General features: G+C 47.3%; 1 protein-coding gene across 5 annotated transcripts in view; it reads right to left on the bottom strand.

Moving 5' to 3' along the window:
- The window catches only part of FCHO1 (FCH and mu domain containing endocytic adaptor 1), a 45,932-nt gene that overhangs the window by 6,471 nt on the left and 17,973 nt on the right, over positions 1–21,488 (bottom strand). For all 5 annotated transcript variants that reach the window (XR_014215280.1, XM_082206964.1, XM_082206965.1 and 2 more), the window contains 18 exons: positions 20,921–21,062; positions 20,613–20,765; positions 15,613–15,717; positions 14,551–14,649; positions 13,635–13,731; positions 13,349–13,393; positions 13,037–13,109; positions 12,905–12,929; positions 11,572–11,626; positions 10,671–10,846; positions 10,001–10,025; positions 9,637–9,693; positions 9,482–9,533; positions 8,740–8,831; positions 7,083–7,652; positions 5,043–5,146; positions 907–1,009; positions 89–200 (listed from right to left, as the gene is read on the bottom strand). Coding sequence is in view for 4 of the 5 variants with exons in the window: in XM_082206964.1 (XP_082063090.1) it covers positions 89–200; positions 907–1,009; positions 5,043–5,146; positions 7,083–7,652; positions 8,740–8,831; positions 9,482–9,533; positions 9,637–9,693; positions 10,001–10,025; positions 10,671–10,846; positions 11,572–11,626; positions 12,905–12,929; positions 13,037–13,109; positions 13,349–13,393; positions 13,635–13,731; positions 14,551–14,649; positions 15,613–15,717; positions 20,613–20,765; positions 20,921–21,062 (2,085 nt within the window). In the remaining variant the exon portion in view is untranslated. The remainder of the gene's footprint in view (positions 1–88; positions 201–906; positions 1,010–5,042; positions 5,147–7,082; positions 7,653–8,739; positions 8,832–9,481; positions 9,534–9,636; positions 9,694–10,000; positions 10,026–10,670; positions 10,847–11,571; positions 11,627–12,904; positions 12,930–13,036; positions 13,110–13,348; positions 13,394–13,634; positions 13,732–14,550; positions 14,650–15,612; positions 15,718–20,612; positions 20,766–20,920; positions 21,063–21,488) is intronic.

The raw sequence follows: 21,488 nt of genomic DNA, 5'->3' as shown, positions 1-21,488 counted from the left end.
ATCTGGTGTGAAAATGGCAATGAGGTGAGGGGTCCCCCCCAAAAACACCCCCACAAACACACACTGCCCTCTGTCCTCCGTTTATTACCTGTCTGGGCTGCAGCCTTTGAAATAGGCGTGGATGTATTCCGTGAAGGCCGTTGCCACAGGGAGAGCGCCCTGCGAACCCAGGACAACGGGAGACGGGCCCCGCGAGACGCCTGGCCAGAGAGAGAGAAAGTCAAGCGATCACGGGGAAAATGCCAAGAAGATGTGGGCTGTTTGGCTTGGAGGAGCATAGAATCGCGGAATGGTAGCGCTGGAGGGGAACCCAGGAGTCATCTAGCCCGACCCCCAGCAAGGCAGGAATCCTAGAATTGTAGAGCTGGAGGGTTGTCTAGTTCAACCCTCTGCAAGGCAGGAATCTTTCCCCCCAACCTGAGGCTCGAACCCACAACCCAGAGATTAACCCAGAGTCTCCTTCTCTACCAACTGAGCTATCCTGGCTTGGGTGGGGCAATTAATCACACATTTTGTTCAAAACCCAGTTAAAACTATTTCGTTTGATTCAACGAAACAAAGGAACTTGATCTGAGGATACCAGCGTTCCATTGGCACCTGCTGCCCCCCAGCCCCCCTAGGGAATCCCACCCACTCTGAGGGGTGCCAGCACCCACTTTGTCTTAACTGAAGGTGAAAGCAGGGGGCCCCCTTTGCGTCAGTCACCCCTTAAGTCATTCTTGTTTTCTATGTGGTAAAAAAGTAAGGCATTTTGAAGAAGTTGGGGGCCCCCGAAGCATTTCCCGTTCCTCCTCCTCCCCCCAGAAACACTCTGCGACTCCTTGTGCAATGGGGTGAGGCCTCCACAAAAGAAAGCCGGGTGCCCCACGCCCCCCAAGCCCGCAGCCCCCTCCGCGGGGCACCTACCGAGTCCCGGCTGCGTGGCCATGAAGAAGGCCCGCTCCGTCATCCCAGCCGAGCTCTGCGGGGTCGACAAGGCCCAGAGACGCGAGGGGCTGAGCGAGCGAGGCTGGGGGCACAGCGAGAGAGATGGGAGGCGTGTGAATTATTAAATGATGACCATGCTTATTGTTCTTATTAATAATACCACTTCTGACGACTCACAATCGTTTCACCAACAACCTGTTCACAATTCTATAGGGCTTCTGTTGCATTTAGCTCTTTTCTAAATCTTATTTATTAATTTTTCACAATTAAATCTTCACATAAAAACCTTAAGGTATTTTAACATAAACTGTAAATTACTTGATCCATTGACTTCCTATCCCCTTCTTCCATGGTTTCCATTGTTGTTGTTTAGTCGTTTAGTCGTGTCCGACTCTTCGTGACCCCATGGACCAGAGCACGCCAGGCACTTCTGTCCTCCACTGCCTCCTGCAGTTTGATCAAACTCATGCTAGTAGCTTCAAGAACACCATCCAACCATCTCATTCTCTGTCGTCCCCTTCTCCTTGTGCCCTCCATCTTTCCCAACATCAGGGTCTTTTCCAGGGAGTCCTCTCTTCTCATGAGGTGGCCAAAGTATTGGAGCCTCAGCTTCACGATCTGTCCTTCCAGTGAGCACTCAGGGCTGATTTCCTTCAGAATGGAGAGGTTTGATCTTCTTGCAGTCCATGGGACTCTCAAGAGTCTCCTCCAGCACCATAATTCAAAAGCATCAATTCTTCGGCGATCAGCCTTCTTTATGGTCCAGCTCTCACTTCCATACATCACTACTGGGAAAACCATGGCTTTTACTATACGGACCTTTGTTGGCAAGGTGATGTCTCTGCTTTTTAAGATGTTGTCTAGGTTTGCCATCGCCTTTCTCCCAAGAAGCAGGCGTCTCTTAATTTCGTGACTGCTGTCACCATCTGCACTGATCATGGAGCCCAAGAAAGTAAAATCTCTCACTGCCTCCATTTCTTCCCCATCTATTTGCCAGGAGGTGATGGGCCCAGTGGCCATGATCTTCGTTTTTTTGATGTTGAGCTTCAGACCATATTTTGCGCTCTCCTCTTTCACCCTCATTAAAAGGTTCTTTAATTCCTCTTCACTTTCTGCCATCAAGGTTGCGTCATCTGCATATCTGAGGTTGTTGATATCTCTTCCGGCAATCTTAATTCCGGCTTGGGATTCATCCAGCCCAGCCTTTCGCATGATGAATTCTGCATATAAGTTAAATAAGCAGGGAGACAATATACAGCCTTGCCGTACTCCTTTCCCAATTTGGAACCAATCAGTTGTTCCATATCCAGTTCTAACTGTAGCTTCTTGTCCCACATAGAGATTTCGCAGGAGACAGATGAGGTGATCAGGCACTCCCATTTCTTTAAGAACTTGCCATAGTTTGCTGTGGTCAACACAGTCAAAGGCTTTTGCATAGTCAATGAAGCAGAAGTAGATGTCTTTCTGGAACTCTCTGGCTTTCTCCATAATCCAGCGCATGTTTGCAATTTGGTCTCTGGTTCCTCTGCCTCTTCTAAATCCAGCTTGCACTTCTGGGAGTTCTCGGTCCACATACTGCTTGAGCCTTCCTTGTAGAATTTTAAGCATAACCTTGCTAGCATGTGAAATGAGTGAAATTGTGCGGTAGTTGGAGCATTCTTTGGCACTGCCTTTCTTTGGGATTGGAATGTAGACTGATCTTCTCCAATCCTCTGGCCACTGCTGAGTTTTCCAAACTTGCTGGCATATTGAGTGTAGCACCTTAACAGCATCATCTTTTAAAATTTTAAACAGTTCAGCTGGAATACCATCACTTCCACTGGCCTTGTTATTTGCAGTGCTTTCTAAGGCCCATTTGACTTCACTCTCCAGGATGTCTGGCTCAAGGTCAGCAACCACACTACCTGGGGTGTACGAGACATCCATATCTTTCTGGTATAATTCCTCTGTGTATTCTTGCCACCTCTTCTTGATGTCTTTTCTTGATGTCTTTATTATGGTAATCTTTGTACGAAATGTTCCTTTCATATTTCCGATTTTCTTGAACAGATCTCTGGTTCTTCCCATTCTGTTGCTTTCCTCTATTTCTTTGCATTGCTCGTTTAAGAAGGCCTTCTTGTCTCTCCTTGCTGTTCTTTGGAAATCTGCATTCAATTTCCTGTATCTTTCACTATCTCCCTCGCATTTTGCTTGCCTTCTCTCCTCCGCTATTTGTAAGGCCTCGTTGGACAGCCACTTTGCTTTCTTGCATTTCTTTTTCATTGGGATGGTTTTAGTTGCTGCCTCCTGTATAATGTTGCGAGCCTCCATCCATAGTTCTTCAGGCACTCTGTCCAGCAAATCTAAATCCTTAAACCTGTTCCTCACTTCCACTGTGTATTCATAAGGGATTTGGTTTAGATTGTATCTTACCTGTCCAGTGGTTTTTCCTACTTTCTTCAGTTTAAGCTTGAATTTTGCTATAAGGAGCTGATGATCTGAGCCACAGTCATCTCCAGGTCTTGTTTTTGCTGACTGTATAGAGCTTCTCCATCTTTGGCTGCAGAGAATATAATCAATCTGATTTCGATGTTGCCCATCTGGGGATGTCCATGTGTAGAGTCGTCTCTTGTGTTGTTGGAAAAGCGTGTTTGTGATGACCAGCTTGTTCTCTTGACAGAACTCTATTAGCCTTTGCCCTGCTTCGTTTTGATCTCCAAGGCCAAACTTGCCAGTTGTTCCTTTTATCTCTTGATTCCCTACTTTAGCATTCCAATCCCCTATAATGAGCAGAACATCCTTCTTTGGTGTCACTTTGATAAGGTTTTGTAAGTCTTCATAGAACTGGTCAATTTCAGTTTCTTCAGCACCAGTAGTTGGTGCATAAACTTGGATTACTGTGATGTTAAAAGGTCTGCCTTGGATTCGTATCGAGATCATTCTATCATTTTTGAGACTGCATCCCAGTACAGCTTTCGCCACTCTTTTGTTGACTATGAGGGCCACTCCATTTCTCTTACGGGTTTCTTGCCCACAGTAGTAGATATGGTAGTCATCCGAACTGAATTCGCCCATTCCCGTCCATTTTAGCTCACTGATGCCCAGGATGTCAATATTTATTCTTGCCATCTCATTTTTGACCACATCCAACTTACCCAGGTTCATGGTTCTTACATTCCAGGTTCCTATGCAATATTTTTCTTTACAGCATTGGACTTTCCTTTCGCTTCCATGCATATCCACAACTGAGCGTCCTTTCGGCTTTGGCCCAGCCGCTTCATCAGCTCTGGATCTACTTGTACTTGTCCTCCGCTCTTCCCCAGTAGCATGTTGGACACCTTCCGACCTGAGGGGCTCATCTTCCAGTGTCATAACTTTTATATGCCTGTTGTCTTTGTCCATGGAGTTTTCTTGGCAGGGATACTGGAGTGGCTTGCCGATTCCTACTCCAGGTGGATCACGTTTGGTCAAAACTCTCCACTATGACCTGTTCATCTTGTGTGCCCTGCTCGGCGTAGTTCATAGCTTCTCTGAGTTCTTCAAGCCCCTTCGCCACGGCAAGGCAGTGATCCATGAAGGGGATGGTTTCCATATTTACCCTTAAATCACCTGTGCTCTTCAGTATGTGCAATCTATCCTATTTATCTTAATATATTATCTCTGCTTCTCATAGTTCAAGTCCTGCTCATGTTTTTATCTCGCTTTAGTAGTTCTTTAAATACTTTCTAATATTTTCTGTCAGTCTTGCCAGTTCCGCATACTCCGGCATTTTCAAAAGCCGTTCTTCTTTGCAGCAAATTCTTATATCTCATCCGTACACTTTACAAGCTTTTCCTTGCGACAGGATTCAGAAATCCTTTGCAGACTTTATTTTATCATACCCTAAGTAGGCTAGCCGTAGCTAATGTTTCTCAGCCTCTGGGAGCCAAAAGCAGAATGGAAAAATAAGGGCTCAACTCAACTCTGAGAAGGCTTGGATCGTGACGGAACAAGACTTCTGCCGCAAACCTCCCCAAATTAACCAACCCGCACTATGCTAAATTGGGGGTCATCTCTGCACAAAAGCACAGCCCCCCAATCGTACGAGGAAACACAACTCTGTGTGCACAGATGGGTCCAGGGCGTGTGGGGCTCACCGTGTCGCTGCCGGTTGAGACTGCCGAGGGCCGTTTTGCACGGCATCGCCGAGGGGGGGCCACCATGGGGGTCAATCCGGGTGCAGCGGATGGAGGGAGAGAAGCTGCAAGCCAAAGGGAGAGAGAATAAGGGGTTGGTTGGGATAATCAAGGATTGGGATAATCAATGTAAATAAGTATTTAAAAGAGAGGGAGCTTTGTGGCCCTGTGGGGGGATTCGCACCCAGCTCTCTCAGGTGCTCTATTTTTTTAAAAAAGATATTTATTGAAAGTTTTTAAGATATAGCAAAAAATGAAAAATAAACATACAAAATAAAAAACAATTAAAAACACACATTAATTTTCAATAACATAACTTCCGTACACTTATTTCCTCAGACCTCCTCACACCTCCCCTCCTTGTATTCCAATTCAGTTTGTTAGTTCAGCAAATCCTTACCATTAAACTTTTACCCATTTGTGAATCTTTTTTTCATGTCTCCTAAAGCATTACAGCTGGAAACCACTTAGTTTCTATCCAACATCCTTCTAACATTCATTAATTTTACAATATTTCTTTAAATAGTCTTTAAATTTCTTCCAGTCTTCTTTCACCGATTCTTCTCCCTGGTCTCGGATTCTGTCAGTCATTTCAGCCATAAAAGAGAGGGAGCTTTGTGGCCCTGTGGGGGGATTCGCACCCAGCTCTCTCAGGTGCTCTAAATCCTGTCTCTCCATCCATCCATCCATCCATCCACAATCAGTTTGCCCAGCCATCGTTTATTGGGCCATTAAGCAAAGCTCAGACCGCAAAAAAGAAAATGCAGAGGCCAATTGTTAATCGTTAACCATAACGAGGTTTGAAAGAGCTGTGCAAGATTTGGAGATTTCGGAAATGAGATTTATTAAGGCCTTCAAGGGAGAAGACGCCCTGGAGGGATCAGCCAGGAAACCACGTTGTCAAAGGGGATCAATGGCGCCTGCGCTGATCACCCCGGGGGGGGGGGGAGCTACGGCAGGAGGAAGCGAGAGGATCTCAAGCTCTGGGCGTTTGCCAAGAGAGCAGCCGCGCCCTTGAGAGGAACTGATGCACCTGTGAGACCCAAGGAACCCAAGACTCATAGAACTGTGGAATTGTAAGGGACCCCCAAAGCTCATCCAGCCCAGCTCCAGAATCATAGCTCCAGAATCCCAGAGAGATGACCATCTGCTGGGAAACCAGGACTGTCCTGCGCAATCTCCTTTGCTCTTAATGTTTTCCATAAAAATCATGTTTTTATCATTGACGCTCTGGAATGTGTTTTTAATGTTGCAAACCGCCCTTGGGTCTCCTGATAAAAGGCAGTATATAAATTGAATCCAATAAATCAAATAAATGACAATAATAATATTACAATAATACTGTGAGATGTGGAAAACTAACTTTTAAAAAAAATAGACAAAAACAGCTTCAAAAAGAGAAGAAAAAGCAGGAAGAGAGTGAAGAAAGGGGGGGGGAATGGGAAGAAGCAAGACAGAAAGAGAAAAGGGGCCCTCTGATTTTCCTTCTGCCGTTACATAAAAAAAGGTTATTTAAGGCATTCAGTCCAGAGCAACATCCATCTTCTCTGGTGCCAAACAACATTTCTTCTCAATCCAAAATCATTCATTTCCTTTTCCCACAAAGTCCAAAAGCGGTTCCCTAATTATTTTTATTATTAATAATAATAAATCCCCCTTTGTTGCGAGACTCTAGCCAACTTCTTATTTCTGTTGCCTGTAATAAATCAGCCAATTGATTGATGAATTGATTGACAGAAAACCCGGACCTGTCAACCCAGACCTTTCATTCCCCACCTTCTTTTAACCCATTTCTTATCCAGTGATCCAAAACGACGAGAAAAAATAAAACGAGAGTGCAATAGACACTAATAAATATATGGTTCATATGGATACGAAGGCATATAGGATTTCATTCTCCACTGCAGAAAAAGACGCGTCTCGCACCCAGACCCAAAGCCAACATATGAGAAGGGACCTGACCTGCGGCATGGATCCTGGCAAGAGGAAATGGCAACTCACCGGGGTCCGACGGCACGTCTGGGGGGGCGCCCTCCAGGTCTCTGCCCCGTGGCGCCCAAGGAGAAGGGCTGGTGGAGTCTCCGCTGCTGGGGGGCGCTGGGGACGAGGAGGAGGAGGAGGCCGAGTTCGAGGAGAGGCAGCTGTCACGCTCGCCCCCCCGCGGGGGACACTCCGCAGCCGACCAGCCCCGCCGACCCCCGGGGGCCGCAGCCTCCAGGAAGGGGTCACTGAAGGGGGAGTCGTGCCGGCCTGGGGGGTGGCCAGGGGGCGCCGGGGCGGGGGGCCAGGCCGAGACGGAGTGGGCCCACTCGGGGAGCTCCTGGGAGCCCGGCTGGGGGAGCCAGGGGTCTGGGGTGTCGTCGGCCGGCTGGCAGCAGCGGGGTCCGTCCTTGGGGTGGCGCTTTCCGGGGGGGCTCTGTGGGGTGCCAGGCCGGGGGCTCCAGAGGCGGGCGTCTGGGGAGGGGCCGGTGGCCAGGTGAGAGGGGGAGTCCAGGCCGGAGTCTTCCACGTTCTCGGGGGACGAGGAGGAGAAGGGGGAGGGGCTGGAGGCCAACAGGTAAGAGCGGGGGGCTGGGGGGGGGAGAAGAACAATAAATAGACATTGATATCCATATAGACAGATAACAATATAGGTGTCAATAATAATAGAGATGTCAATATCAAAATCAATAGGCATTGATATTTACATATCTATAGATCTATATTGATGTTGATAAATAAAGATAGATAGATATAGGTAGACATAGATAGATGTATCGATATATCAATATCAATATCAGTATAGATCTAGCTATCTATTTCTCGCTATAGATCCACATCACACCTTTAAAGACATGGCTTTCTGCTCCCCCTTCCAAACTACAGTTCTACACTTTGGCCACATTTAAAGCCCTGCGATCCCACTTTCAACAGAATCCTGGGAGCTGTAGTATGTTCATGGCACCGTGAGTTGCTGGGGAAAACCTCTTCCCGCTCACGGAGCTACAATTCCCCAAGTTCTCTGGGAAGAGAGGCTGGCCGTTAAACGTCCCCTCGATGCGAACTATGAGGACTAGAATCTTACGCTATTTGTAGACAAAGGCATTGTTTGCAGAAGGTCCCAGATTCATTCATCCAGGACGGCTTGGGAAAGAGAAAAGGCTTCTCCAAAGAATCCTGGGAGTTATAGTTTGCTAAGGGTGCTGAGAGTTGCTAGGAGCTCCCCCCCCCCCCCGCAGTACCCTCTCCCAGAGTGACAATCCCCATTAAAAAGTCAAATCCTTTTCTCAGGGAACTCTAAGAACTGTAGCTCTGGGAGAGGGTGCAGGGGGTCTCCTTCACAAACTACAGTTCCCAGGATCCTTTGGGGGACGCTACAGCTGTTCAAAGAGGCATCACGGTGCTTTCATAGCATGGCATGAATGTGGCCTGAGTGACATGCAAGTCAAGCTCACTGGGCTTCCCGGGAACCGTAGTTTGATAAGGGCGCTGGGAGATGTAGCTCTGCGAGGGTTAAACCGCGGCTGCCAGGATTCTTCAGGGGAGGAAGCCAGTTCTTTCAAGTGGCGGTGCAGCGGTGCAGATGTGGCCTCAGAGAGGACCTGGGGGAATCGGAAGGGACCCTCGGGGTCATCTAGCCCACCCCCTGCAATGCAGAGATGCTGGGGACCTTCTTCACCTGAAAACTCCTCGTTTTCGAAGGCCGACTCCAGCGGGGGGCCAAAGAGGGCGCTGGCAGGGAGAACGTCGGGCTCAGGTTTGCTGTCACAGCTGCGGAAGAAGAAGAAAACGCTGGACTTGAGAAACTGTGATCTGAACAAGGGCAACAAAGTTGGTGGAACTGGCCATTTTTCAGTGTGCCAGCACCGGGTCTGTGGAACTCCCTGCCTCTTGACACCAGCCAGGCACCTTCACTCTATTCTATTTGGCGCCTGCTGAAGATGCTCACATTTAGACAAGCTTAGAAAGTTTGAGTTTGTAGTTTTGGTCCATTCTGTTGTGCCTTTTCCCTTTTTGTATGCCTTTGGTTACGGCTGCAAATTTTTCAGCAGTGGTCTTGTTGTTTTCTCTCTTTTGCAAACTGCTTTCTGTAATCGAGCAATAATAATAATACATGCTTTTAAGTGACTTTATGTCACGAACCACCCTAAGGTCTATGGGTATAGGGCGGTTTACAAATTTAATTAATTAATTAGTCACTTTAATTCTTTTTTTGTACCTCCTACATCTGAACGGGGTACAAAAATATTTGTGGGTTTGTTTGTGTTTTTGGTGTGTGGAAGCTGCCCAGAGTGGCTGGGACAACTGAGTCAAATGGGCAGCACTGGCCTCAAGTGGAAGGGAGTTCCGCAGATGTTTGCACGCAGACACAGATATCAGAGTGCAGAGTGGAGTCTCCTCTCCGAAGACCCCAGAGTTACCTTGTCATACGGGAGCTGAAGAGAGGTGCCTGCGAGTTGCCAGACTTATCCCCTGTGCAGAGCAAATTGGAAATACATATTTAGAGAACTGTAGAATTGGAGGGTTTGGAGGTCCACCCCCTAGTCTCCCCCCCCCTCCCATCTCCCCCTCCTACCTGGGGCAGGGGCCGTGTCAGAATCCGTCTCGGCCGAGGCAAGTGCTTTCAGGTGCCCTGGAAAAGAATCAAGAAAACCTAAGAATCAGCAGCCAGACGCCCCCAAAGGAAACACCCACAAGCAGGATCTGAGTGCGAGAGCAACTCTCCTCTCCTGCAGTTCCCAGGGATCCAGAAGCATGGGATCCAGAAGCATGGCTGTCCTGACAGCGCAGGCAGAGCCCTCCTGGCCAGGAGTCCTCGCTGGCCCCCTCCTCTTCCATGCTTTGGCCCAACCCTCTTCTAAAGCCATCCAGTGGCAGGGAGTTCCGCAGCGGCAACCCTCTCTCCCAACCTCACCCAGAGTCCGAGACAGAGCACTCACGGGAAGAATGCCTCTTCATTGTGCACTGCGGAAAGAGGGAGAAAGGGGAGAGGTCAGGAAGGTGCTGTGGCCCCCAGCCCATGCTCATAACCATCGAGATCAGGGGCAGGCCACACTGCACCCCCTACGGCTGCCTTCCTCCCTGGGTGGTTTATTTATTCGTTTCGTAAAATTTACACTGAGAAGGTGGGGAGGTTCAAAGTCACTTGGGGAAAGCAATAAATGGTCAGTCGGGAGAATGTGCAGCCATAAATCAAGATCCAAACAAAGATGTTTTTTCCCCCCAGGTGTCAAGAAAAAGGGCAGGTTGGCACCTCAGCGACCCTGGAAGAGGCGTTACGCAGCAGATGGGGCTCTGGAGGGGGCCATGTTGCCAAGCCCTGGTCTAGAAGAAAACCTTTGCCCTCCCAGACCCCCTCCCTCAAGCAGGCAGACTTTGTCAACCGGGCGCCCTGCACCCAGTGCTTTAGACCACATCTCCCCATCAGTCCCAGTGAGACACTTGGAGGGCACAGATAACGGCAGCCTAGGCCGCCTGGGAACCATAGTGTCCTGGGAACATAGCACCCAGTATTCTGGTGCAGAAATTAAAGCTAAAATCTGGATTCAAAGAGAGACGGGTGCCAAGGTCTTTCTGCCAGGCCTGTCGCTTCCCATCGCTCTCTCTCACCCCCATGCTGGGGGGCAGGATGAGGTTCCCCACGGAGGCCTTGAGCTCCTCCACGGCCGCGGCGCTGCTGGCGCGCTCCCGGGACTGCACCGGCTTGATGCGGATGTAGAACTTGTGAGGCTCCTCATCATCGTAATCCGAGTCGCTGGAGGAGCAGAAGCGGGTGGGGTGTTCGCGTGGGGAGACGGAGTCAAGGGGCCAAACGGGCAGCAACAGAATCACAGAAGAGTTGAAAGGGACCCCAAGGGTCATCCAGCCCAACCCGCTGCAATGAAGGAGTCTTTTGGCCAATGTGGGGCCCTGAAGTTTTTTATTAGATTTTCACAACTTTAACCAATTAATTTCAAATTTCAAATCTGCTATACATGTCTCATAATTTGGCTTCCCACTTTCCCTTACACGCATCCCTTTTACATACTGCATAATATCACACATTTTGCCTAATATAGGGTATCACAGAATTGGTGAGCTGGAAGCCCCCCAGGGCCATCTAATCCGGCCCCCGGCCAATGCAGGAATCTTTCACCCAAGTTGGGACTCGAACACGTGGCCCTGAAATCAAGAGTCTCAAGCTCTACCCAATGAACCATATTCCTCCATTTCATATATTGCCATGTTCTTCCCACTGCTCAAATTTCAAATCCTGCCTGCAATTTCATTGGGTTATGGTATTATTATTTTTGCAAATAATCAAAAAACAGCTTCCGCTTTTCTGTCAATTTATCGGAGCTCCTGGGTAAATTCATGTCCCCATTGACTCTTCCCCAACAGGAACAGTCTTCCCCATTGGACTCTGGACACCCCACCTCTCCCCCTATTTCTGAGAGACCCCTCCCACTCCCCCCCAAATCTCCCCCCTTATGAAGAAGGAGGCCCTGCAGCCACATATGCCAAAGGATATCGTTCTGATTTGTTTCGGGCCGGACGGTGAAGCCTTCCTCGTCCACGTCGGGGGGCTGAGGAGAGAAGAGAAGGAGCAAAAGTTTGGGGTGGGAGCCTCTCTTGGGGCAGCATCTTCCTTGGGGTTCAAATACCCCCCCCCAAATAATAATAATGGGAGGAGAGACCAAGATGTGAAACCTCATGGGTTATTTGCTTGCAAAAGATGCATCATTCTCTGATCCGTAGGACTGGAACCCAGGACCCTCTGACTCCCAGAGCCAGCTGGCTGCTCTTTATTTTTTTTTTAAAAAAAACCATTCTATTGAAGGCTTTCAACATATTGAGCTGAAACCCAAACTCCTTTATTAAAAGGTCATAAAAATCAATATAAAAATAGAAGAACGAGAAAGAACCATTGTTTAACAACTATTATTATTATTATTATTATTCCTAGCCTGCCAATCTAGCTAGGTTTCCTCAATTTGTACCCTAACTGCATTTTTTTTATATAAAAAAGGCTCTTTTCAAAATCCTTTTAAATAAACAGCAGTTATTCTTTAAGCACAGTAGCAGTTTTTAGGACCTACCTAGTAAACTGTTTAAACTTATTTTAATAAATGCTGCAATCTGCCCTGGGAATTATGGTGAAATTTGGGTAAGGAACCCAATATATATTTCTCTTTTTATTAAATCAAAATTAATACAGTCTCCACAAAATGACAACAACATAGCATTAAGGTTAGAAATCAAATAATAATTGTCAGTTTTCATTAAATTTCTTACAGAGAGATAAGATAGATAAATTTACTTGCTACTTATTAATCACCTTCCACAGGAGCCCAAAGGTTTAACACCAAAAAATGAAACAGTGAATTTTGTATTTTTAAATGATGGGTAAAGAATCCAAATAAAGGACAGCAATAATAATGATTAATTATAGCAAAATAGCACAGCCCAGTAAGGAATGAGCATTGCACTATTCAATTTATCCTGTGCCAATTTGCAAAATTGTTGATTTTTGTTGTTTTTGAATTTACTGGCAAGCTCTGTATTTTATATATAAAATTAAATTTCAGAAGTGCTGTGCTCTGTATTTCACTATGCTTTGGACACAGCTCATTGCGGGAAAGCAGCATAGAAATGAACTCAGTCAATCCATCAATCAATCAATTCTCAGGAACATTCAGTGGCAGCTTAAAAAGAAAAGAAAAAAGCAGGAAACGGAATGGAGTAGCTATGGGGAGGGACTGGCCGGCTGGCTGGCTCCTGGAATGGCCCTCAGGCTGGGGCATTAGGAGAAGACGCCAACACTTTCCTGTGGGTCCTGTTGGCTAATGATAAATATTACTCACCCCTGACTCGGCATCTGGAGATTCCCTGGGCAAAAGGAGAGAGGGAGAGAGAGAGAGAGAGATTGAAGAGCATGCGCAGACTTGGGGAGTGAGATCGGTCTCTGTGGTCGGGGAGAAAGAGGAGCAACTCACACAGAGTCCCGCTCCCGTTCTTTGCGGCTCAGGCCAGGGATGCGGAAGGCTTTGCTGCGGGTTCGCTTGGGTCCTGCAAGAAAAGAGGAAGCCCCTCCTTGATGAAGAGTGCTGTGGAACCCAAAAGCTTGCACACTTTAAAAATCACAATCATAATAAATTGCCGCAAGCTTTCCGAAGTCCTTTGTAAAAGGGTCTCTGGATGTTATCACACGCCAAAAAATCTGGCGGTTCCTCCAGGTGGTCCCACGCACCCCTTTTCCAACCCGGCTGGATCTGGGGTGCTGCCACCCCACGCTCAGACGTACTTGCCTTCCTGCGCAGGAATGATGCTCAGCTCCTCAAAATCCAGTGGTCCTACGGGGAGAGCAAAGAGGGGAATAAAGGGGAGGGCAAAGGCGAAAGGCGTTTCGGTTAAGGCAAGCCAAGCCGGAGAAATGTCCTCATTACACTTGGTTCCCGGTTGCAGGATCCGGGCGAATCCATCTGCTGCAGATTCCTGAGGTGTGGCACCTACATTGCTGGGGGCTGGACTAGATGACATTTGGGGGACCCTTCCAACTCTGCAATGCTATTTTCTCCCAGAAATTCAACCCACCCGGTGGATGCCGCCCGGTCCCTTTGCTCTCGGCGAAGTTCCGCAGGAGGGTCTCCACTCCGATGTTCTCCATGTTCTGCTTGAATTCTTCATGGACCTGCAGTTGGGGAGGGGGGACAAGGCTGAGGCCAGGATGGACCCCCCACGGACCCACCCAAGCTCCCGGGGGTCCTCCGGGGGCGCCCAGCCCAGTTGCCCTTGCTGGCCGACCGGCCTCTTGGGGGGGTCAGGTGGGATTACCATGAGGAATTATTAACATAGGGAGCAAGCCATTGTGTCCGCAATGAAAGCATTGCGTTGGCTGGGCTTGGGTCATGGGCAACAATTTCTGATCAAATCCCACAAGCCTCTGCACCTCTGCCCATTTTCTGTACTGTCCATTTTCTTTCTTTCTCTCTGCCTGACAGGCACGTATCAGCATTCTAAGCACAGGCCAGTTGTTCCCCAGGCACCTGGGCCACAAAGACAGTAGGTAGATTCTCTGCTGTACCTTTCCTTGGTTTTGTTAATCCAAGGGCCAGGAGGAGAGTTCACAAGGAGATGATCAAGATGCCCATCTTTCCTTGCCATCCTTCCTCTCCTGTTTTCTGCTAAAAGCATTCCTCCTTGATTCCTATTTTATTTACTCTGAACTACGTATGCATGCTCAAGCAAGAAATAATTTCTTTGTAGTTAACAGGATTTCTTCTGATCTAACTTTGTTCCCACGTGGGTTTTTCGAAATGCTCAGAGGAAATCTGATTGGTTCTTACGAACACTGTGTAAAAAGTTCTTTTGTGAATAAAACGACCTGGGCCGAGGGGTGGAAAGTTTATTATTGCCACTTCCTCCCAGAGTCTTGCTGGTCAAGCCTCGTGTGTATTCTATTAATCCGAGTCCAATCCTTCCTTGCTTTGGGAACGCAACAGCCTCTCACCTGCCCGATCTGGACGTGGGTGTCTTCCACCGAGTGGACGTAGGAGCCAATCAGGACCTTCATCTGCTCCAGGTGCGATTCCTCCACCTCCTGCAGGCGCTGGGAGGGAGAGGGCAGAGAGGAGGCAAAGCAGCAATGGGGGATTGCAGGGGGGGCTAGATGACCCTCAGGGGTCCCTTCCAACTCTACCATTCTATGAGAAAGGCTCAGGAAAGGGCCCCCGAAACCATGCAGGGGACGCAGAGACAAGGAACGTGTGGGGATTTTGCGAGGCCACAGCAGGGCCTGGCCCTGACGCCTTCTGATACCTCAGACATGGAGGGAACCACATAAGAACCGGGCCATCTAGTCCAGCCTTCTGTTCCCCCAAGGGCCAGATCCCCCAATGTGAAGCCCACAAGAAGGATTTGAGCACAAGAGCATCCAAGTTGGCCATCCCTGCCTCCTGTGGGAGGGAGTTCCACAGTTTAACAGCCCTTCCTTTCACCCTTTCCCAAATCTTCCAGCACTCAGCTTTGTTGGACGCACACCAGTTTTCACAGTGGACCTACTTACTTGCAAGAGAGGAGGGGCTCTCCGTGCCGGGACTGCCTCCCAGGGAACAGAAATTCACAGAAAGAATTTCTGGTTTTTTCCATAATATGAGAGAATGGGGGACAAGCTTTTTCCCCTCTGTCCACTTCATGCATGATTTCACCAACGTCTGTCTTCCTCGCCTTTTATCTAAACCAAAAAGTCCCTGCGCTTTTGGAGGTGATTTCCTGAACCCTTTTCTAACTCTGCAATATCCTTTTTGAGCCAAGGCGACCAACCCCTTTCCAAAGATCCCCCCCCTCGCATCCCAAAGCCAGGCCGCCTGGGGCAAGGGGGCTGCTCCCATCCTGCAAGGACTCTGGGTGCAGAGAGAGGAGGAACGACCCGCTGCAAGGATTCGCACCCGGGGAGCCCAGGAGGGGGCCAATCTTGGAGCAGATCGCCAGGGCCCATTTGCACTCCTGGCCACACTGGGAGGACCCTGGGGTACCCTCCGCCCTCCACCGCCGCCCACCCAGCTCCCCGTACCACAGCGGAGTCCAGCATCTTCTGCTGAAAGTCATTACGCGCTGCGTTGTACTTCTCCACAGCCCTCCGCAGGGCCTCCACCGCCTTCCGCGACTTCAGCTCGGCCTGCGGAGACCATTATTATTATTATTATTAAAAATTGAACATCCCCCTATCCCCAAAATAATAAATAATAATATTTTTTTTTATACCCCGCCCTTCCCGGTTCAGAAAACCAGGCTAAAGGTGGCTAACAACAAATTTAAAACACTTAATTGATGCAACAAAAACCAGCATAAAATACAGTATAAAACATGAATAACAATAAATTCAGAATTCAAAAATCAATTTAGGGGGGAAATCCATTCAACAGCATTAGATGATCACCAGGGCTAGCTGGCTAAATTAGTCCTATTTCAGCCAGCGAGGAGACCAGGGGAGAATTAGCTGTGGGATCCCAGAGTGGGGAATCTTCATAAAAGGGGAGGGGAAGGGAAGAGAAATGAAAGATCAGGCTGAAATCAAATTAAAAGCCAGGCGGAATAGCTCTGTCTTACAGGCCCCGCAGAAGGAGGTTAAATCCTGCAGGGCCCTGGTCTCATGGGATAGAGCATTCCACCAGGTCGGAGCCACCACTGAGAAGGCCCTGGCCCTGGGGGAGGATAGTCTGACTTCCTTAGGGCCTGGGACCTCTAAACTATGATTATTCATGGTTTAAAATTGAAAAAGGAACACGACAAGGTTGCCCCATATCCCCTTTGTTATTTATTTCAGTCCTGGAGGTGCTCTTGAACATGATTAGGGAGGACCGGTTGGTGCAAGGAATACAGGTCAGAGTGAAACAATACAAACTGAAAGCTTTTGTAGATGACTTGGTTTTAACATTACAGGAGCCAGAATCTAGTACAAAAAGAGTCTTGGAATTAATTCATGAGTTTGGTCGGGTGGTGGGATTCAAACTGAACAAGCAAAAAACTAAGGTCTTGGGGAAAAATTTGACAACTGAGGAATCAGAAAGGTTTCAGAAAGAGACAGACCTAAAAGTTGTAAAGAAGGTGAAATACCTAAGGGTAAATTTGACTGCTAAAAACCTGAACTTATTTAAGGACAATTATGAAAAATGTTGGTTAGAAATTAAAAAGGATCTAGAAACTTGGTCAAGATTGAAACTTTCCTTGTTGGGTCGAATTGCAGCTATAAAGATGAATGTATTGCCAAAGATGTTGTTTTTGTTTCAAACCCTACAGATTGTGGACAGAGTGGAATGTTTTGGAAAGTGGCAGAAAGATATTTCTAAGTTTGTCTGGCAGGGCAAAAAGCCCAGAATAAAATTTAAGATTCTAACTGATGCAAAGGAAAGAGGGGGATTTGCCCTGCCGGACTTAAGGTTATATTATGAAGCTGCAGCCTTCTGCTGGATGAAGGATTGGTTACTGTTAGAGAACACTGATGTCCTAGATCTGGAAGGGTTTAATAATGCTTTTGGATGGCATGCATATTTGTGGTACGACAAGGTTAAGGTTCATAAAGGGTTCAAAAACCATATTGTCAGAAAAGCAATATTTATTGTCTGGACAAAATACAAAGACTTATTAGAAAACAAGACCCCGAGATGGTTATCACCAATGGAGGCTAAGGCCCGAAAAAGACTCAATATGGAGGCTGGCTGGCCGAAATATTGGGAAATAATAGAAAAAATTGGAGACAATTGGAGGTTGCAGAGCTTGGAGAAATTCAAGAATAAGGTGTGAGATTGGTTACATTACGCTCAAATTCAAGAGGTTTTTAAATTGGATAAAAGGATAGGTTTCCAGGTGGAAAAATCGAAGTTAGAGACAGAACTGTTAGAACCAAAGACTAAGGTACTTTCGAGAATGTATAACTTGCTGCTTAAATGGAACACTCAGGATGAGACAGTCAAATCAGCCTTGATAAAATGGGCTCAGGATATTGGATATAACATTATGTTTGAGGACTGGGAAAGGTTATGGACCACCGGAATGAAATTCACGGCATGTAATGCCTTGAAGGAAAATATTATGAAAATGATATATAGGTGGTACATGACCCCAGTCAAGCTTGCAAAAATATATCACCTGTCTGATAATAAATGTTGGAAATGTAAGGAGGCTGATGGGACATTCTTTCACCTCTGGTGGACCTGTCCAAGGGTGAAGGCCTTCTGGGAAATGATCTATAATGAGTTAAAAAAGGTATTTAAATATACCTTCCTTAAGAAACCAGAAGCCTTCCTTTTGGGCATTGTCGGCCAGAAAGTGCTAAAGAAGGACAGAACTTTTTTTATGTACGCGACTACAGCAGCAGGAATACTCATCGCAAAACATTGGAAGACACAAGATTTGCCCACACTGGAAGAGTGGCAGACGCAATTGATGGACTACATGGAATTGGCTGAAATGACTGGCAGAATCCGAGATTTGGGAGAAGAAACAATGGAAGATGACTGGAAAAAATTTAAGGACTATTTACAAAAACAGTATAAGTTGTATGAATGTTAAGAAATTGCACGATCCAGAAAAATACAGCTCTGGTAACTTGATTGAGAGATACAGAAAATTAAGTTATAAGTAAGAAAAGGTTGAAATTTAAAGAAATACCATGTTTAATCTAAGGTATAAATAATTGACAAAAACTACTTTAAATTTAGAAATACAACATTTGAAAAGTACAAAATAAGGTATGAAACAAGGTAATAATTTGCTGGTATTTTTTTATTACAAAGAACGCAGAGTAAGGGAGATGCGAGGAAGTCCAGTTAGTTATATAAAAAATGTTTTGAACAGTTGTGTTTTTTTATTTTTTCTTATCTATATTGTTTGTTGGTATACTTGTATTTGTTTTTCTGTTTGTTATCTTTTTGGTGAAGGGATTTTGTGTGTTTATTCCTTATTTTGTGTTTGAAAACTTAATAAAATATTTTTTTAAAAAAAAAAAACTATGATTATTCATGGACCTTAAGGTCTTCTGCAGGGCAGACCAGGAGAGGCCGTCCTGTAAATATGAGGGCCCTAAGCCACAGGGTGGTTCACAGGATAAAATAACAATATAAAAATGCAAAATACACAATCAAAATAAAACCTCCAAAAAAACATTTGCTCAAAAAAATCTGAATTGGCTAGTGGAATGGGGGGGGGGGAGAATGCTGCATTCTTTCAGGATTATCTCTGCACTTCTAATTAAATAGCTGAGATTCCTGCACGGCTGGGGGTTGGACTAGATGACCCTTGGGTCCCTTCCAACTGATGACGATGATTCTATGGTTCTAGGACTGTAAGATCCTCAGGCCTGGCAAGCAGTTTCGTGGGAGCATCTTCCTTCTCTTCCCCACCCTGTTGCATAAAGGAATAATCCACATTTGCCCCCCAAATTGGGGGATTCCCTCCCCCACAGAGGGACATCAGGGACCTTCATCACACATAGGAGACTGAGCTTTTCACCCCAGCTGTCAGCAAGAGAGATCAGCAGTTCCCAAACTCCCCTTTCCCACCTGCGGACCCCATGGAAATGCTGTTGCAGTTGGAATGGTCTGTGCTGTGCAATTGTTAACTGTATTTTGGGGTGTTTTCTATATGGGATTGTGGGACGTGGGTGGCGCTGTTGGTTAAAGCACAGAGCCTAGGACTTGCCGATCAGAAGGTTGGCAGTTCGAATCCCCACGATGGGTTGAGCTCCCGTTGCTCGGTCCCTGCTCCTGCCTACCTAGCAGTTCGAAAGCACGTCAAAGTGCAAGTAGATAAATAGGTACCGCTCCGGCGGGAAGGTAAATGGCGTTTCCGTGCGCTGCTCTGGTTTGCCAGAAGCGGCTTAGTCCTGCTGGCCACATGACCCGGAAGCTGTACGCCGGCTCCCTTGGCCAATAAAGCGAGATGAGCGCCACTACCCCAGAGTCAGCCACGACTGGACCTAATGGTCAGGGGTACCTTTACCTTTACCTATATGGGATTGTGGCCACGGCAGCTTCTAGGAGCTGCAGGTGGAAGCTGCCCCCCTCCCCTAAAAGCACAGATAGACAGATAATTAGTAGAATAGTTCAAGAGATGATTAAGAAAAAGAGATGATAGTTAATCAGTAAAGTAGATAATAGACAGATTAATAAGATCAATGATAATTAGTAAAAAAAGATGATTAATTAGATGAATGATAGATAATTAGTAGAATACATAGGTGATTAATCAGGAAGAGAGATATATGATAGTAAACTAGGTAACTGGATAAACATGATTTATTAGTAAGACAGTCTATAGCTAGACAGGCAGAAAGGCATCGACCAACACAGAGAGAGAGGGATGAAGCGAGGACTCAGCCTCCAGACTGTAAATTGCTTCAACTGATTGTAATATATCACTTAAAGTGTGTATCTGAAGAAGTGTGCATGCACACAAAAGCTTATACCATGGGCAGGCAAACTAAGGTCCAGGGGCCGGATCCGGCCCAATCGCCTTCTCAGCCCGGCCGGCGGACAGTCTGGGAATCAGTGTGTTTTTACATGAGTAGAATGTGTGCTTTTATTTAAAATGCATCTCTGGGTTATTTGTGGGGCGTAGGAATTCATTCATTTCCGCCCCCCCAAAAAATAGTCTGACCCCCCACAATGTCTGAGGGACAGTGAACCGGCCCCCTGCTGAAAAAGTTTGCTGACCCCTGGTTATACCCAGAACAAACGCAGTTGGTCTCTAAAGTGCTACTGGACAACTTTTGTTATTTTTTTATTTATTTCAACTGCGTCAGACCAGCACAGCTACCTGCCTGATTTCTACATGGTATTTTAACACTGCAACCTGCCCTGGGAACTGAGCGCAAGGAAGGAATGCCATATTTCCCCCCCTTCTCCACACCCACACGGATCCCCTTTCGCAAGATCACTCAAATGTCTCCGCTTCAGCCACCCAGAGAGCTGAGCCGAACATCCCTCACCTCTGACGATGACCTGGGTGTGCAGGCCCCCTCCCCTATTCACACACATTCTCCCCGCCCCCCCACTTGTTGCCCCCCAGGGTCACCTTGTCGATCTCCTTCTGGCTGCCCCCTTCTCTCCGCAAGCGATCCAGCTCTTGGCAGCGGCTGCTGTAAGTCTCCTTGGCTTTGGGGAGGTGCTGAGCAGCTCCTTGCAGGATCTGGACCGCTTCCAGGGTCCCGGCCACCTCGTCCTTGGACTGGCGATGGGACGGCCAGGGTGGGGTGGGGGTACACAGAGAATACTTTGGTGGGTTTGCAGGGGTGGGGGTCAGTATTGCACTGAACTGGTCAGGCAGGTTTATCCGAGAGACGTTAGCCGGCCCCCACATCCCCCCAACGCGGCCCCCGCTACCTTCTTGTGTGCCCTCAGCTGCTCGTCCCCATAGCGCCCGATCTCCTTGATCAAATCCTGCAGCTTCTTCACCAGCTCCGCGTGGCACAGCGCCAGCTTGTCCGACGAGATGCGGAAGACCTCCCAAAGGGGGGCAAAAGTCCTGGGGGGGGTTGGGGGGCACAGGGGAGAGAAAGGAGCCCAACCGGACATGTTAATCCACATCTGCTTCCCTTGCCTTGAGAAGAAACCGCCCTGCAGTTCACCGGCCCCCTGGCCACAATTTCTAGCCGTTTCTGCCCCTTGCATATTTCGTATTGCTCTGTTCCCCCAGCTCCAGGAATGGAAAACATTCTGTGAGGAGCTATAAAATACTGCAAATCAATAATAATAATAATAATAATAATATGTTTTGTTGGAGGCTGCCCAGAATGGCTGGGGCAATTAATTAATTAAAGTCATACGCTGCCCATCTGACTGGGCTGCCTCAGCCACTCTGGGCAGCTCCCAACAAAATATTAAAAACACAGTAAAAATTAGATTTATGTACTGCTCTTCATCCTCAGATCTCAGGGGCGGTTCACAGAAT

The sequence above is a fragment of the Podarcis vaucheri genome (genome assembly GCF_965113315.1).
Source record: "Podarcis vaucheri genome assembly, chromosome: 18".
Lineage (NCBI taxonomy): Eukaryota > Metazoa > Chordata > Lepidosauria > Squamata > Lacertidae > Podarcis > Podarcis vaucheri.
Note: the sequence above shows the minus strand (reverse complement) of the source record. Positions and strands in the feature narration are given on the sequence as shown.